The sequence below is a fragment of the Bufo gargarizans genome, chromosome 6, assembly GCF_014858855.1.
Source record: "Bufo gargarizans isolate SCDJY-AF-19 chromosome 6, ASM1485885v1, whole genome shotgun sequence".
Classification (NCBI taxonomy): domain Eukaryota; kingdom Metazoa; phylum Chordata; class Amphibia; order Anura; family Bufonidae; genus Bufo; species Bufo gargarizans.
This window is the reverse complement of record NC_058085.1, coordinates 109,266,262-109,284,099: the sequence shown is the minus strand read 5'-3', so window position 1 is coordinate 109,284,099 and position 17,838 is coordinate 109,266,262. Positions and strand designations below refer to the sequence as shown.

The 17,838-nt window shown below is 46.0% G+C and overlaps 1 protein-coding gene across 1 annotated transcript in view; it reads right to left on the bottom strand.

The window, feature by feature from the left end:
- Positions 1–15,153: 15,153 nt before the first annotated feature.
- CAVIN1 (caveolae associated protein 1) overlaps positions 15,154–17,838 on the bottom strand; it is a 47,900-nt gene continuing 45,215 nt past the window's right edge. The window contains exon 2 of the mRNA XM_044296967.1: positions 15,154–17,090. Within this exon, the coding sequence (XP_044152902.1) occupies positions 16,422–17,090 (669 nt within the window). The 3' untranslated portion in view covers positions 15,154–16,421. The remainder of the gene's footprint in view (positions 17,091–17,838) is intronic.

The following is a 17,838-nucleotide window of genomic DNA, read 5'->3' as shown; positions in this document are numbered from 1 at the left end:
AAGACCTTGTCTGGATTTCAGGGAGCTGAACAGTATCACAATTCGTGACTCTTATCCGCTTCCTCTGATCCCGGACCTGTTTAACCAGGTTGTTGGGACTAAAGTTTTTTCCAAGTTGGATCTAAGAGGGGCATACAACCTGGTCAGGGTCAGAGAAGGAGACGAATGGAAGACGGCCTTCAATACCCCTGAGGGCCATTTTGAGAATTTGGTTATGTCTTTTGGTTTGATGAATGCTCCAGCCGTCTTTCAGCATTTTGTGAACGACATTTTTTATCATTTAATGGGGAAATTTGTATTAGTGTATTTGGATGACATTTTGATTTTTTCTCCTGATTTCAAAACTCATAAGGACCACCTACATCAGGTCTTGCTCATCCTGCGGGAGAATAAATTGTACGCTAAACTGAAAAAAATGTGTGTTTGCGGTTTCAGAAATTCAATTTCTGGGGTTTCTTCTCCCCGCTTCTGGTTTTCGCTTGGACCCTGAGAAGGTCCGTGCTGTGCTTGAGTGGGAGCTTTCTGAGAATCAGAAGGCGCTGATGCGTTTTTTGGGTTTTGCCAATTATTACAGGAAGTTTATTTTGAATTATTCCTCTGTTGTTAAACCACTCACTGATATGACTAGAAAGGGGGTAGATTTTTCCTCCTGGTCGGTAGAGGCGCGTAAGGCCTTTTCTAGTATCAAGGAGAGTTTTGCTACCGCTCCCATCTTGGTACAACCTGATATTTCTCTGTCCTTCATAGTTGAGGTGGATGCTTCTGAGGTGGGTGTGGGTGCGGTCTTGTCTCAGGGTCCCTCTCCTGCCAAATGGCGACCGTGTGCCTTTTTCTCGAAGAAACTCTCCTCCGCAGAGAGAAATTACGATGTGGGAGATAGGGAGTTGTTGGCCATCAAGTTAGCTTTTGAGGAATGGCGCCATTGGCTAGAGGGAGCCAGACACCCTATTACCGTGTTTACTGACCATAACAATCTGGCCTACTTGGAGTCAGCCAAGCGTCTGAACCCAAGACAGGCCAGGTGGTCTTTGTTCTTTTCAAGGTTTAATTTTGTTGTCACGTTCCGCCCTGGGGTTAAGAATGTAAAGGCAGATGCCCTGTCACGTTGTTTTCCGGGAGGTGGGAATTTTGAAGACCCGGGTCCCATTTTGGCTGAAGGTGTGGTGGTCTCTGCTCTTTTTCCTGAATTGGAGGCAGAGGTTCAGGTAGCCCAGTCAGAGGCTCCTGATCTTTGTCCTCCTGGGAGGTTGTTTGTGCCTCTCGCTTTAAGACACAAGATTTTTAAGGAGCACCACGATACTGTCCTTGCTGGGCACCCGGGGGCAAGAGCCACAGTGGATCTCATCGCTCGGAGATTCTGGTGGCCGGCGCTTCGTAAGTCAGTTGAGGGTTTTGTGGCAGCCTGCGAGACCTGCGCTCGTGCCAAAGTCCCTCATTCACGGCCATCAGGTCCTCTCCTTCCGTTACCCATTCCTTCCCGTCCTTGGACACATCTGTCCATGGACTTCATTACGGACCTGCCTCGTTCCTCGGGGAAGACTGTGATTCTGGTGGTGGTGGACCGTTTTAGCAAAATGGTGCATTTCATTCCTTTTCCTGGCTTGCCCAATGCTAAGATGCTGGCGCAGGCATTTATTGATCACATTGTCAAATTGCATGGTATTCCTTCAGACATAGTCTCTGATAGGGGCATGCAGTTTGTTTCCAGATTCTGGAAGGCTTTCTGTTCTCGCTTGGGGGTTCGGTTGTCATTCTCTTCTGCTTTCCACCCACAGTCGAATGACCAGACAGAGCGCGTCAATCAGAATCTGGAGACATATCTGCGCTGTTTTGCGGCGGAGAATCAGGAGGATTGGTGTTCTTTTTTGTCCTTTGCTGAGTTTGCTTTAAATAACCGTCGTCAGGAGTCCTCTGATAAGTCACAATTTTTTGGTGAATATGGGACATTCTCTGGAGAGCGGTCTTCTGGTTTACCTGATGAGGACAGATTCTCCTCGTATTTGTCATCTATTTGGCAAAAGATTCAGGATAATCTAAAGAGCATGAGTGACAGATAGAAGCGTGTGGCGGATAAGAGACGTGTGCCTGGTCCGGACCTGAATGTTGGTGATCTGGTGTGGTTGTCTACTAAGAATATCAAATTGAAGGTTCCCTCCTGGAAGTTGGGTCCTAAGTTTATTGGGCCTTACAAAATCTTGTCCGTCATCAATCCTGTTGCCTACTGTCTTGATCTTCCTCAGACTTGGAAGATCCATAATGTTTTTCATAAGTCCTTATTAAAACCTTATGTCCAACCCATTGTACCCTCGTCTTTGCCTCCTCCTCCGATTGTGGTTGATGGTAATCTTGAATTTCAGGTCTCTAGGATTGTGGATTCTCGTGTTGTCCGCGGTTCTCTCCAGTACCTCGTTCATTGGGAGGGTTATGGTTCTGAGGAGAGGATGTGGATCCCAGTGACAGACATTAAGGCCACTCGTCTCATCAGGGCTTTCCATAGGTCCCATCCTGAAAAGGTGGGCTCTGAGTGTCCGGAGTCCACTCGTAGAAGGAGGGGTACTGTCACCACCAGACATATGAGAAGCTCCGACAGACGTTCTTCAGAACCTCCTACTTGAGGTTTCTTTTGTTTTGCTTTCGTTTCCTCATCTCGTTAGCCTCTCTCAGCTGTCATGTAGTTGCACTGATTGCATCCCTTTAAATCCCTTCCCATACTGCATCAATTTGCGGTTTATACAACTTCCTGGAGTGTGTGCATGTTGTATGCTACTACTGAGTCTTCTACAGATAAGTTTGTTCATTCATTTGTGTTTTCCTGTTTGCTGGATCCTAGGTGACCCTGACTCCCTCCGTATCTAGTGTAGGGAGCCGGTGGTCGTGTCCCCTCACTATTATAGGGTGTTCAGGTGTCATACAGTCGAGGAACGAGGATATGCAATCATTTACCATAGAGATTGTTGCATAGGCTGAGCAGTAAGGGAGAGAGCCAGGTCTGTTACAGGGCTTACCCTTTGGTTCCTTAGTTTTGTATCCAGTCAGTCGGATCTTCATTTTGTGTCTTCTAGTTTCTGTACACCTTCCGTGACAGCCCTAGTGCAAGAGTTCAGATTGGGGCCCCCCTTCCCTCAATGCTTGTTGAAAAGGGGCAGGGAAGCACGTAGCCTCCCTGCTGCCTGAGGCAAACATTAAAAGGGCACCGCCTCATGCCATATTCTTGACCTAACCACTTCCCTACAGGCAGAGATGTAAATTCACCAGCATGCACTTTCTATAATGCCAGTGTCTTATGTGGCACAAGGGTCTTTGGGCCCGGTAGCGACTGCTACCTCTGCACCCCCTATAGCTACGCCCCTGCCGACATGGTTGCAACCAGATGCGACGTCCTGACTGCACAAGAGGAGAAAATGAATCCTCCGGCACTGATGGGATGATCGCTTGGAGTAGCGGTTGTTGAAGGGAGGGGGAGAAAACCAGAGGCTCCCTGAAGGAGAAGAGCGGGCAGCTGGAGTGCCGACAGCACAAATTTACCTAGCTTGACGGACGCCTGATTGTGACGCGACTGTGACGTAGCCCCTGACAGGAACAGCCTTCTGCACGGAAGACGCCCGTGTGGAAGGACGACAATATATATGTATACTATGGGGGAATATTGCTCTTTTTTGAGCCTTTATAGATTTATATTTCACATTTTAACTATGTGTTAGTTAATTATGGAGTTCACATAATGATGATGTTAATTGATTTAAATGGACCTTGTACATTTAAGTACATATCATGTTTAGTCTATTTGTTGATTAATTCATATCTCTTGTGATTGGCAATGATTACATTGTTATATATACATACAGTATGTTCCCTCTCCTTCTTTTATTACAATCATGTGGGCAAACGTATATTAAACTATTAGGAATATGTTTTTTTTTTACAATTACCTGTATTTTGATTATGTAGTTCATTCAATTGAGATGTCACCCACAGTATTTTTGTATGTAGTAGAGTTATATCACATCACCTTATTATGGGCTATGTGTTCCGTTTATATCACATGACTTTACAATCACATGATCACATCAAGACGTGGCCCGGAACATGTGCTGTATGACATCATCTGGATGTGCTCCGTCACACGTGATTTGAGTTGCTGCGCATGCGCGCTGGCTACGCGGGGACGATGAGGATCAGCCATCATGACGGAGTTGCGCTATTAATGGTGTGTTTTAGGTGATTCTTCTTATTTATTAAGAACCCACTTTTTCTTCCTATATATACCCCTATTTTACTTTAATAATCACCTCCTGATGAAGCCTGAGGGGCGAAACACATGTCGAGGTGTTAGTACGTGGGGTGACATCTCAGTATATCGCACATCATGTCAGTGGGTAGGTTGCTTAGTCTCATATGGGCCTCTCTTCCTTAGTGATTGGTTACTTTGATTTATATGTAGGTGTGTTGAATATCTGACTAGTAGTTAAAGGGAACCTGTCACCTTGATTTTGTGTATAGAGCTGAGGACATAGGTTGCTAGATGGCCGCTAGCATTTCCGCAATACCCAGTCCCCATAGCTCTGTGTGCTTTTATTGTGTAAAAAAAACGATTTGATACATATGCAAATGAACCTGAGATGAGTCCTGTCCCTGACTCATCTCACATACAGGACTCATCTCAGGTTAATTTGCATATGTATCAATTCGGTTTTTTTACACAATAAAAGCACACAGAGCTATGGGGACTGGGTATTGCGGAAATGCTAGCGGCCATCTAGCAACCTATGTCCTCAGCTCTATACACAAAATCCCGGTGACAGGTTCCCTTTAAGGCTGCCGGGCAGCCTGTATCTGTGGGAGGGGGTGAGGCCACTCCCCCTTGGCCTTTATAACCTCGGCGTGACTTGCAGGCGGGACGTGCAGCCAGGTACTTCCGGGTTACGTTCACATGCCTGGTTCCCTGCACGTCCAGCACCTCCACGACCGGCTTAGGTAAGTATAAGTTCCGTCCGTCTCTGGAAGCCTGGTGGGCACAGGTAAGCTGGGGGTTCCGGTGTTATGGCCGCTCGCACCGGGCGTCAGGGTTCTTGGGCGCAGGGGGAGCTAGTGGCAGGTCCGGAGCATTGCGGGATCCTGTGTCCAGGCCGGATGGCTCAGTCCTGCCCCCTTCGGTCATGTGCTCCGTGAGTGTTCGGCTTTCGGCCGCGTGTGTTGCCGGTTGCTAGGCACACACGGTGGCTCCTCCCCCTGCCACGATCGCTCCTGCCATGGGGAGCCTTGCACTTCCAGAGGCATCCTGTCTGGTGTGTAAACCTTACCCTCTGTAATCAGTATGCATTAAAATCTTATCTACTGCAGTAGCCCGTTTAAATGCACCCTGTTAGAGGATTTGGAGTTGGTGGGGTCCCCTGTTCAGGATCCTCGTTTGGTCAGTGTTCAGATTGCAGACCAGCTGCAGAAAGTGTCTCCTGCTGGAGGACCGGTCCTGTCCAGCATAAGGCAGGCAACCCAATCGAGTTTAATGAACAGGGTCTTCCGTCGCAGGGAGGGCGGCCCACAGGGGTTCGGTGGATTTAGGGTGCCCTGTGGTTGTTCTGAAAGAAAAAAAAAATATAATAATCTTGATTCTTGCTGGTTTGTGGTCCTGCTTGCCATCCCTTAGCAGCACTCCATTCATGTGTTATACCTCCTATTACCAGGGCGTTATAGATGATATGAGCCGCCGGAGCGTCTATATATGCGTATGATGTGATCACTCAATAATTTAAGTTCGCCAGGACATATTCACTGTATTTAAAAACTACATCATATTTCAGTGGCTGCAATCGGGTCACATAGCTGACGCTTCACGCCATTCCACGGACATCCCTTGCTAAGCAGTAGGTGGTACGTTCTGATATTCCATGCTTTCTTTATGTTCTATGTTATTTTCACAGTGGTGTTATTATGCCCTGTTGGGCTCACAGGCTTGCCAGGGGCTTTAGTGTTGGTGTGCCGGGACCTGGTGCTTCCAGGCAGCATTGTCCGCATGGCACGTTATGTAAGGGTTAGCTGCTGTCCATGTCCACGTCGGCTTGGGGGGGGGGGGGGGCGGTTCTTTGCATGGCACCAGTGGAGGTTAGGCGTCCTGTCACAGTGGCACCATGTTGGCTTACTATCTTATCTTGTTCCTTGAGGGGTTATGTTTGTCAGTCCTCGTTGCACGTCCGTCAAAGCGTTTGCTCGCTATGTCACGTCTGCCGCTGCGGTGGCATGTTGTCTTGCCTGGTACTTCAGGTCGTAATGCTGGTCAAACCTCGTTGCACGGCTGCTGTTGTGTTTATGTGCTATGTCACGTCCGCCGCCTGGGTGGCATGTTGTCTTGCCTGGTATCTACAGGTTATGTATGATTATGTTTTTTTTGTTACACTTGGGCCTGAAGCGTTCGGGCGCAATGTCACGTCTGCCTTCTGCGGTGGCATGTTGGCCTGCCTGGAACGTCCAGGTTGTTGTCCTCGTTAATCCTCGTTGCACGTCTGCTTGAAGCGTTCAGGCTGTGTCACGTCTGCCACCCACGGTGGCATGTTGTCCTGCCTGGAACGTCCAGGTTGTTATACTCGTCAATCTTTGTTGCATGTCGGCTTGAAGTGTTCAGGCAATGTCACGTCTGCCACCGTGGTGGCATGTTATCCTGCCTGGAACGTCCAGGTTGTCATATTCGTCAGTCCTCGTCACATGTCCGCTTGAAACGGTCAGGCACCATGTCTCGTCTGCCCATGCTGGCGGGTTGACCGGCCTGGTACGTCCGGGTCGGTAGGTAAAAAAAAAAAAAAAAAAAGTGGGGGTCCACCGGCCAGTGATCTTCTAGCATGGGGTCGCCTTCGATATTCAGGGCATAAAGGTTATATTCATCATGATTCTTTTTGTTTTTACGTGGCAGCAACGTTAGGGGGCTTCAATTCCATCGGCCTTCCTAAACAAGGCCTCCACCTACATCGGTGGGTCCGGGTCCTCCACCACGGTACCTGTTCCATTCGCGTCCATATCCATACCCAGGTAAGTGTCAGCACTGGTCCACGGGGCTCCGTCCACAGTCATAGGGTCGGCTCATCTCACCCCTGGTAGTGGTCGGGCACCCCCCCCTTGCACCAGGGTTTCCTCAGCATGCGGGGTCTCCTCGCGGTCTTCTTTCCACATAGTAACTAAGGTTTTAGTCCTCAGGTGTGTCCCGGTTCGTCTTGTCAGTCGGCGCGGTCAACATGTCCCAGGCTTCGGACATAGATGACGCTTCGTCCATCTCCGAGTCCCAGGTTTCCGGTCTGGCTGGCCATGGATCCCTCAGGAATTCGACAATTCCAAAGCTGATCGCGGAATTAAACAGAAGGGGCATCAGCCACACGGCGTCGGCCAGAAAGGCGGAGCTGTATAGACTGCTGGTGTCTAATCCGGGACCTTCCAGTGATCAAGCATTGTTACCCACAATTCAGACTTCTTTGGCTCAGTTACACGCCACAATGGGAAGTCTGGCTGCTTCAGTAGCAGACATCCAGACCAGGGTCATGGAGCTCCAGTCCAGGACCTCCGCCGTCTCGCAGCCAGTGGCTCCCGTGGCAACCCACCATGGCCTCTGGCAGGTTCCCCAGGTATGTCCTTCACTCCTCCGGCCATTGCCCCGGCTCACTTTGTGGCAGAAAATATCAGGAAGGATATATTGGCTGGCAAGGAAGTCAACCTGGCGTCAATTCTCATAGCATCGCATGATGCTAATGAGAACAAAACTATTGATTGCGGAGAGGTTTCAGTAGTGTTGAAATCCAAAGATTCCCGCCTCAATCGCAAGCTTTCCATACCCGAGTTCGTTCTCGCACGGGCTGGAATCTCTACAGGGATTTTGCCAATGGACACCCTCAGGGCAACGTCGATGACGTTTCATTCATGATGGCTTTTATCGCTCATTGTCATTCCAACCTCGGCCTCTCTTCCAACACCATCCGCCTTTACTTGGCAGGGGTACAACACCAGTTCACGTTAAACGACCCCACCCGAGGCTCATTCTTCACGTCACAAGCCATCAAAGCCACTCTCAGGGGCATTGATAAAGTCAGTGCAAGTAGGCCAGTGGCCCGACAACCCCTGTCCAGCTCGATGTTCAGGCAGCTGTCTTTGGCCCTGGACGGTAATCCTTTTGGGTCTCTAGTCAGTACCATCATCAAAGCCGCCTTATACCTAGGGTTCTACGGGTTCCTCCGGCCCGGGGAATTCACCGCTGCCGTTAGGAGCGGCCGTCATCTCCAAAAGCAGCATTTGTCCTGGCATCACGACCACTTCATACTCAGCATTTCTTCTACTAAGACCGCACAGACAGGGACTCTAACACAGCTGAGGTTTTACCCTTCGCACAACGACTGGTGCCCGGTCAAAGCTCTGCAGCAAATATCATTAGGGCTTCAGGCGGCAGCCTCGGTTAGTCCTCTGCTACCATTCAAGGGGGGTCCCATTATCAACATCGCAGTTCGTGTCGCATGTTCGCTCATTGGTGGCGGGGTTAGGTTATGATCCAAAGACCATCTCAGGCCACTCATTTCGCATTGGGGCGGCCTCAGCGGCTTCTAGGCACCAAATACCTCTGCATGTCATCAGAAGCATGGAGCGTTGGAGGTCATCTTGTTTCTCCAGATATGTTCCGAATCCTTAATCGGAAATTCGCAATGCTTTTTGCTTGATTGCCCTGTAATCGTACAATAAAGTGTTTTGGCAGTATGTTGTGTCTCTATTTTTGCCCACTTTTAGGCCTACCCTTGTTCCTGGCTCCCGGCATTAACCAGCCATCGGTAAGGTCTGGTTAGTACGATCAGGGGCCGTCGCCCTGACCACAAGTAGTTAAGGCTGCTGGGCAGCCTATATTTGTGGGAGGGGCTGAGGCCACTCCCCCTTGGCCTTTATAACCTCGACGTGACTTGCAGGCGGGACGTGCAGCCAGGTACCCCACCCACCCTCCCCTTTTTTTCTTCGGTTTCATTGGGGTAGGCCCACTTTTAGGCCTACCCTCGTTCCTGGCTCCCGGCATTAACCAGCCATCGGTAAGGTCCGGTTAGTACGATCAGGGGCCGTCGCCCCGACCACAACTATTATAATTCTTTGTGTTATATGTGTATGTTCAACGGAGCACATCTGTCGATTACATCACTACTGCTCTGGTAGAATACAGCATTAGTGCCTCTTTGTATCCTTTATGTGTTCAGCGCTATATATTCAGCTAGAGGTAGAGTATTATATTTAGGGCCCAGCTTTTTGTATTCAGCCTGATAGATGTGTCCTAGATTTATTGGAGTATTACTTATGTATTTAGCTTTATATATTCAGCTTGATATTTTGGTTCTAGGCTTATGCTGGTGCAGTGCAATGAGTGGGGCGTCTGGTATTTTCTATGTACCTGGCTTTGTACTGTATATGTAGCTTGATATATTCTGACCTATACCCGGTCATTATGACATGAAGTGCTTTATCTGTCTTATATGCCTTATGTAATTTATTTCTGTATCAGTTTTCATCGTGCCTTTCTCCCCTATTATTTATACTAAGCTTAATATTTTGATTAAATAAAGGTTACTATATATTACATTAAAGGGGTTGTCTCACATCAACAAATCATTGGCGGATCCATGGAGGGGGGGGGGGCATCGGGGCAAAATTCTGGGCGTGGCAGCGGCAGGGAGAGGAGAGCTCCCATCTCCATATTCAGATGGAAGCGCTCAACTCCATATTCAGCTATATCGCCGTCCTCAGGACAGCGATACAGATGAATGATGCGGAGGAGCAGGGGAGAGGCTCTCCCTTGCCAGTTCCTCTGATAGGCTACAGGCACTAGGCCTGCAGCCTATCAGAGGCCGGTGCAGGCGGCGTGATTTCTGACCCGTACAGAGCTGGATACAGGCCGGAAGAGGCCTGCATCGCATCGCAGTGTCATGGAGGTAAGTATAAGTGTTTATTGTTTTAATTATTTTTAGTACAGTATGGCAAGAAAGGGGGTGGGGCCCTATATACTGCCACATTATGGAGGGAGCACTATGGAGAGGGGGGGAAGAAGCACTATGGGGGCATCTAATGGGGGCCCTATATACTGGCACAATATGGGTGGAGCATTATGGAGAGGGTGGGGAAGGAGCACTATGGGGGCATCTAATGGTAGCCCTATATACTGGCACATTATGGGGGGCACTATGGAGAAGGGGGGGATAGAGCACTATGGGGGCATTATGTAGGGGTATTTAATACTGGTACCCATTTTGGTTCCACTATGGAAAAGGGGAGAGAGAAGCATTATGGGTGCATCTATGTGGGACAGTCTACAGGAGCATTTTATACTGCCACATTATGAAGGGCACTATGGGGACGGGAAAGGAGCACAATGGGGGCATCTTCTAGGGGTACTATATAGGAGTATTTTATACTGGCACAAATTATAGGGGCACTATGGGCACCTTAGCTCAACTGGGGGCACTAAGTGTTTTTTTGTAGTGGCACACAGTATGGGTCATTGGAACACATGAGGGCATTCTGGGGACATTGACTGGGGGCACTAAGGTATTTTATTTTATTTTTTACTGCCACACAACGGAGCATTTTTTTGTACTGGTGCATATTATAAGGGGGCTTTATTACAACTGGGGGACTATGGGAGCATTATTACTTCTGGGACACAATTACTGTTGGGGGCACTGTAGGAACACTATTACTACTAAGTGCACTCTGGCACAGAATTATTACTATTGTTGGGATTTTGGGGAGCACTATTACTGTGGGGGCACCCTGGCACAGTATCAGCTTAGCACAGTTATTTTTGGCGGACATTATGGTTACACTATTAGTGTCAGGGGCACTATTTGCTGGGTGCAGTTATTTTTTAGGGCATTGTGTTTCAATAATTATTAAAGGGGGCGCTATCTGTGTATAACTTGTATTTTCAGGGGGTTTATCTGTTTCTACAGTATAGTTTTTGGGGGCACAGCATCTCAGTATTGGGGGTGCATAATGGGATGTTGAAAAGGTGTGAGGAAAAGTAGGAAACTAAGATGTCTGTCTGTCTGTCTGTCAAACTCTGCAGAGATGAGAGATGGCTGAAAGAAATCATCATGGCGGTCTGGTCTGAATGGAGAAGATGAAGAAAGAGAACATCTACATCAAAGGAGACATCACAGGATGTAAGAGGTATGGGAGTGATATATGGGTGGGGCTGTGTGTGGGTGTGGCTTGAGGGTGGGCGGGGACACAGGGGCCCCATAATCTCCTATTTCCCGGGGAAATGCCCCTCCTGAGACCAGGCTCGGGATCCGCCACTGCAACAAATGGCATATATCATGTAGACAACGTTAACACAAGGCACATACTAATGTATTGTGATTGTCCATATTGCTTTCTTTGCATTTCATTCATTTTTTCATCACATTATGCACTGCACATATCCAGGGGTTACGACCTGCTGGGAGCAGGCAGCTGCTCCCCTCCAAAACACATTTATTTATGCTGGATTGCAGGGTGGTCATAACCATGGAAACGAGCAGTGTATAATGTTATGGGAAAATGAATCAAGCCAGCAAAGGAGGCAATATGGACAATCTCATTATATTAGTAAGTGTCTTGTATTAACTTTGTCTGCATGATAAATGCGATTTGCTGAAATGAAACAACCCCCTTTGACTGGGGAATGGCCAAACACACTGTGACCTCCTTACACTTACTTGATGATCTGCTTAGCTGCAGGTCCGCCAATTTCCTGGCTCCTCCTTTGCCATACAAGACGACTACACCATTTCTCAGACTACCGGATGCACACTGTGTATTTGGTAGACCAACACATTCAGGCTTGGACTGGTCCACAGGGGAACAGGTGAATCCCCCGGTGGGCCCCTGAGCAAGGTGGGCCCTTAGTCCTCCACCACCTACACAAGTGGCACATGGCACAGTGGACTAACTGCACTACATACAGATACCAGCCTATGATTTATAAAAACTGGGTACATTATTTAACAAATCAGCCAGTTTATCATTATACAAACAGCGCTTGGTGGAGAAGACTTCAAGGTGCAGAGGCAGACCAGCCTGTATTCTCTTTCCTCAGAGACCTGTCCTCTCAACTGCACTACATGGACCCCCATAATCCATCATCTTGTAGTGTCTTGCTACTGCTGCCGCTGTGCTGTACATGTAGGTTTACAGTGGGCCCCCAAAATGAATTTTACTGGTGGGCCCGAGGCACCTCAGTCCGACGCTGAATACATTTCCTGCTCGGGGGGGGGACGTTAGCCAAGTCAAGTGCAGGGTTGAACAATCAGGAAGTATCTTGGACTACTGATACACAGTTGCAGCTGAAAAAATGAAATAGAAGTCACTAGGTGTTCTGTTCTTTCCCAAGTTAATATCATTTTTGCTATGGTTTTGCAGATGTTGCTTTCATGGTAATATAGCTGGTGTTTTAGGATAGTGAACTAGTTGATGGTCATGCCTAAGGCAAGAAAGCATACACTAAGTGTATAATTTAAAGTATAATTTAATTTAATTTATTCTAAATAAGCCTACAATTCTTTATGGGGGTTGGAGTTCTACTTTTCTGATACAGCGATCCAAACCCACTGTTTTGATTCACATCATCATCCAGTTGAAGAGGCACGCCTAGAAAATGTTTTGTGTGCCTCTCCCTTGTCTAAGTGTTATACATCACAAACTAATATATTGTTTTATTGATTAAGTAACTGCTTGGCAGTTAGATCATGAGACTCACTGGATCCCACTGCATCTGTAAGGCTACTTTCACATTAGCATTCTTTGCGGATCCGTCATGGATCTGCAAAAACGCTTCCGTTACAATAATACAACCGCATGCATCCGTCATGAACGGATTCGGTTGTATTATGTCTTCTATAGCCATGACGGATCCGTCTTGAACACTATTGAAAGTCATCCGTTTTCTATTGTGTCAGATTGTGTCAGAGAAGACGGATCCGTCCCTATTGACTTACATTGCGTGTCGGGACGGATCCGACTTGCTCCGCACCACATCGCGGACAGAAAAACGTGCTTGCAGCGTTTTTATGTCCGCAATGGGGACGCAACCAAACGGTGTTTCGTTGAGTTCAGTTGTGTCCCTAATGACAATGAATGGGGACAAAACTGAAGCGTTTCCTTCCGCTATTGAGATCCTATGACGGAACTCAATAGTGGAATTGAAAACGCTAATGTGAAAGTAGCCTTATATGGACAGGAAGACAGTTTCTCTGTTCAGTCGTGTGACAACCTCCATGTCATAGAAATGTATAGAGGAAGTGATTTCCACACGGTAATTGCTGTGGCAGCTGGTGAATCTTATTGGGGTTCACATGATCTAACTTGCAACAGTAATTGGCTGAAATAACCTCAATAAATTGATATGTACGTTATTTAAACTATTATGTATACCAGGCCACTTACAAACAGGCAGAATGGCAAAATTCCACTAGATGGAGCTCCAACATCTCCTATTGAACTCAACAATGGTGGTGGCAGAAGGAATGGTGTTTTCCAGAAATGGCTTCATTTATATACCTATTGTGTGTTTTATAAACTGCATTCAGTCTTTATTGCATAAAAAGAGTTATAGCCATGCACAATTATGTTAAAAGATGTTTTATTGGATGAACTTTATTTTATTCTCAACAAAATGGGTAAAGGCTCTATCTTTTTGTCCATCCTTATCATTTTGATAAATCTTGCATGCCTTCCTATGTAAATTTCCTCTTTGACATGGCATTCTTCTGAGTGCGCAGGGCAATGTGTCAAGTGCAGCTCATATCAAGACAAGTATTTATCAATGGACGTAAAATGCCACTCTGAACCTCATTGTGGAGTAGAGATAAAGCAACTTGTTTCGTATGTGATCACAAAAAGCCTAAACAGTAAAATATTTTAAGGTCCATTTACAGATAATATACTAGAGCATGGATTTCCAATCTGTGGCTCTTCCAGCTGCTTAAACTACAGTATAATTGCCATCATTGAAGTCTTTCAACAGCTGAAAAACTGAGGTAGGCCATCAATATATGATAGACTGGGGTCCAACATCTCATACTTTCCACCAATCAGCTGTTTCAGAGTGGATCCGGCATCAGAGCCACACAGCTCCGCCATTGTGTAGTGGAGGGAACTGGTAATTGCAGTACTGCTCCCATTTAATTGCAGCAGTTACAAGCTCCATCCACTGTACAACGGAGCTGTGTGGTTCTGGTGCCGGAGCCACTGTGAAACAGCTGATGGGCAAGGGCAGGGTAATCCATCAATGGTAAAATTCTGGAATACCCCTTGTTAAATCCTATCTTGTTTGCTTATGTTTACTGCCTACATAGAAGAGGATCCTGCACAGATTCACTCTATCAGTGGAGAGATGATGCGGTGGTGAGCTGGGACCCCTCTTCTAAATGAGTCACTGCACCTGCAGTTACGGTCTGGTCTTGTCACGAGGTCTAAAGCTATTTATGTGGACTGTAGGATGTCTAATCTACAGTTCAGGCCATGAATGATGCAGTAATGTCATAACAAAGGTTAAAGGGGTTTTGTCACTTCAGCAAATAGCATTTATTACGTAGAGAAAGTTAGTACAAGGCATTTACTAATGTATTGTTATTATACAGTACATATTGCTTCCTTCACTGGCTGGGTTCATTTTTCCATCACATTATGCACTACTCGTTTCCATGGTTATGACCACCCTGCAATCCATCAGTGGTGGCTGTGCTTGCACATTATAGGAAAAAGCACCAGCCTATGTGCACTCCTGAGGTCTCGTCCACCAGAGAGACCAGCACCTTTTCCTATAGTGTGCAAGCATGGCCACCACTGGTGGCAGGGTGGTCGTAACCATGCAAACGAGCAGTGATGGAAAAATGAATCCAGCCAGCAAAGGAACCACTATGGACAATAACAATACATTAGTAAGTGCCTTGTATTAACTTGCTCTACATGATAAATGCCACGTGCTGAAGTGATACAACCCCTTTAAGTAAAATTCACTGAAATTTTGTCTACTCTAACGTCTTCCACAGCAGTTCACATTACTGGAATGCGCAAGTGTTCACTTTACCCCACTATTATTCCATATTTTATGCAAAGGCCCCCTGTAAAAAGGGACAGAATTAAATATTGTGACCACTTGTAAACCAAGACTTCAAGACTTGAAAGATAGATTTATTAAGACTGGTATCTGGGCCCACAGACATGTCATCATATATTATGGATCACCTTGTCCCAGGATAACGCAGCCTTGCATAATTTCAAGCTTAGTATCTGTTATCTTCACAACATCAGCACCACCCGATTTGTCTTCTGAGCCTTCTCATGTTGTAGCTATAGTAACATACATGTAACTTCCATACAATGGCTCATGGACAAACCTTGACTCGACTTTAACAACATACCTCACCTACAATAACAAGACTTGACTGAGACCTTGCCAAGGTAACAATCTATAGGTTCTTAATATGAACCACCAGCTTCTGGAGTTGATATCAATCCTAGAGACAGGAAAGATAATATAGTTCTTACCACCGAAAGTCTTTTCACTAGAGATAAGGACACAGACTTGGCCATTCATGAACTCGATGGCCCACAGCAGTTATCCTTAAATGTCACTGCTATTAATATGCCTTAACGTCTGTTTAAAGGGACACTAAAGGATAATCTAAAAACTGACTTCAAATAATAGAAATGATATGATATTGTCCTGTTCACTGAGTCTAGTTGGCATATTGAGTAATACAAAAGATGAAGTTAAAAAAGTGTATTAAAAAATGGGTCCCAGCAGTCATCCATTTTGTCTCCTCTTCCTACTCATCCCTCTTCCAGTGCCAGTTAACATGAAACCAGTTTGTGAAAGGGCTGGGGCCTAAGGTGCTATATCTATTAATCCAAGGCACTTTGTGAAAGGAAAGGAGTACAATCAAGACCAGATAAGCGAAGTGCCACCTTTTAAGCCAGACCCCACCTCTAGACTTAAAACAGACTTTATATCAGAAACTCTTAAAGCTGACAAGGATTTTTTGTCCCTTTAAGACCGAAATCAATGCTTCCAGATACTGCTGCATTGTTTTAATAAACATAAAATAGGCAATGAATGCACTGTTTTCATCTTCTTGAAGTAAAGTAGACCAGTGTGCTAGTAGAATGAGTTAATAGGAGAGACGGCTGTGCTGCATTTATACATATATTTGTATATATAGACTTGTATAGCAATGACACAATCAGTTCCATTAACCTTTTACTGAAAGTGCGGCCTGCCTAATATAAAGGTGATTACATATATTTGTGTAAAGAGCTGAAAAATGTTAAAGATGTGTGAATATGAAAAAAGAAACAAAATAAAATGGATCTGAAATGTGATGAAGGTTATAGGGTTATCTGTCCAAATGGAAGGGGCACAAATCTTTGCACCCTTCTTAATCGCTGTCGCTTCTCTCAGCAAAGACAGCATCACTGTCCTCTGTGATCTGAAGAAGTGCATTGGGATCAGGGCTCTCTCCTCTCAGCAGCTCTTTCCCCTCTTCTTCCTCCTCTTCCTCTCCTCCGACGTCCACCATTTCTGTGGCCTGCACCTCAACTTCTCCCTCTCGGATCTTCTTAACATAGAAAGTGAAGGGGGGGACTTTGTAGACGGCTGTTTTGGAGCGGGCATAGACAGGGTGATCAGGAGTGAAGGACTTTTTGAACTTGTCCCTGGAGGTCTTTATCTTCTCTCGCCTTTCATTTGTCACTATCTTGGTTCCAAGCTTGGTCATCTTTTTCTCAATGTTGTGTCTGGTCTTCTCCAGATTTTGTCTGGTCTTTTCCAAATTCTCTTTGGTTCTAACCTTGGTCTTTTCCATCTTTTCCTTTGAGAAAGCTTTCTTTATGTCATCAACTCTTCTCATTCCACTTCTCTTGATTCGCTCAGCTCTGGACTCTTCAATGGTTTCCTCTACTTCTACCTCCTCATCAGAAGACAGTTGGATTTCGTCTGTCTCACCTTCTTTGTTCTCCTTCTCCTGGCCTTCCTCTTCAACCTCTTGCTTTTCAGTGTCCTTTAGAGATTTGCTGATGCTAAGTTTGGATGGCAACTTCACCTCATCCTAAAAAACAAGACAGATGAAGTTATGATTTTTTTTTTTAAATCCTATACATTTATTCTTATCATATACAGTATATTTAAATATAGAGACAGAACTTTATGATTAAAATACTTAGCATATTGTATGCTATAGAGCAGTGATGGCGAAACCTATGGCCCTGGTGCCAGAGGCAGCACTCAGAGCCCTGTCTGTGAGCACCCGCACCCTGGAAAAAGTCTAAGGTATACCAATTTGCCTTAGACTTTACCCGCCATTCATCAGCGCAGGGCGCACTATGTACAGCACAAGCAGCGCACTAAATGTAGGCAGGTTATTATAGCCAAATGATAAAGTACATAGAAGATGTACTATATTGGACTGTAGTATTCAGGGTAAATTGCCGTGTTGGCACTTTGCGATAAATAAGTGGGTTTTTGGTTGAAGATTGGCACTCAGTCTCTAAAAGGTTCACCATCACTGCTATAGAGTAAGAGCTCCCTCTTATGGACATTCATGGTAAGACACATTAAAGGAAATCCTGACAAAGCTGATGTCTTAGAATATAATCCTTTTAAAATGGTCCATGAAAAGGTTCCGTTCTTACTTATAAGAATGTTAAGTGAAATGAAGACCATAATGCTAGCCTCAAGTGTATGCGTGTTCTTAAAGGGAACCTGTCATCAACTTTATGCTGACCTCACTGAAGGCAGCATAAATTAGTGACAGAAATGCTGATTTCAGTGGTGTGTTACTCATCATGAGCTAAACG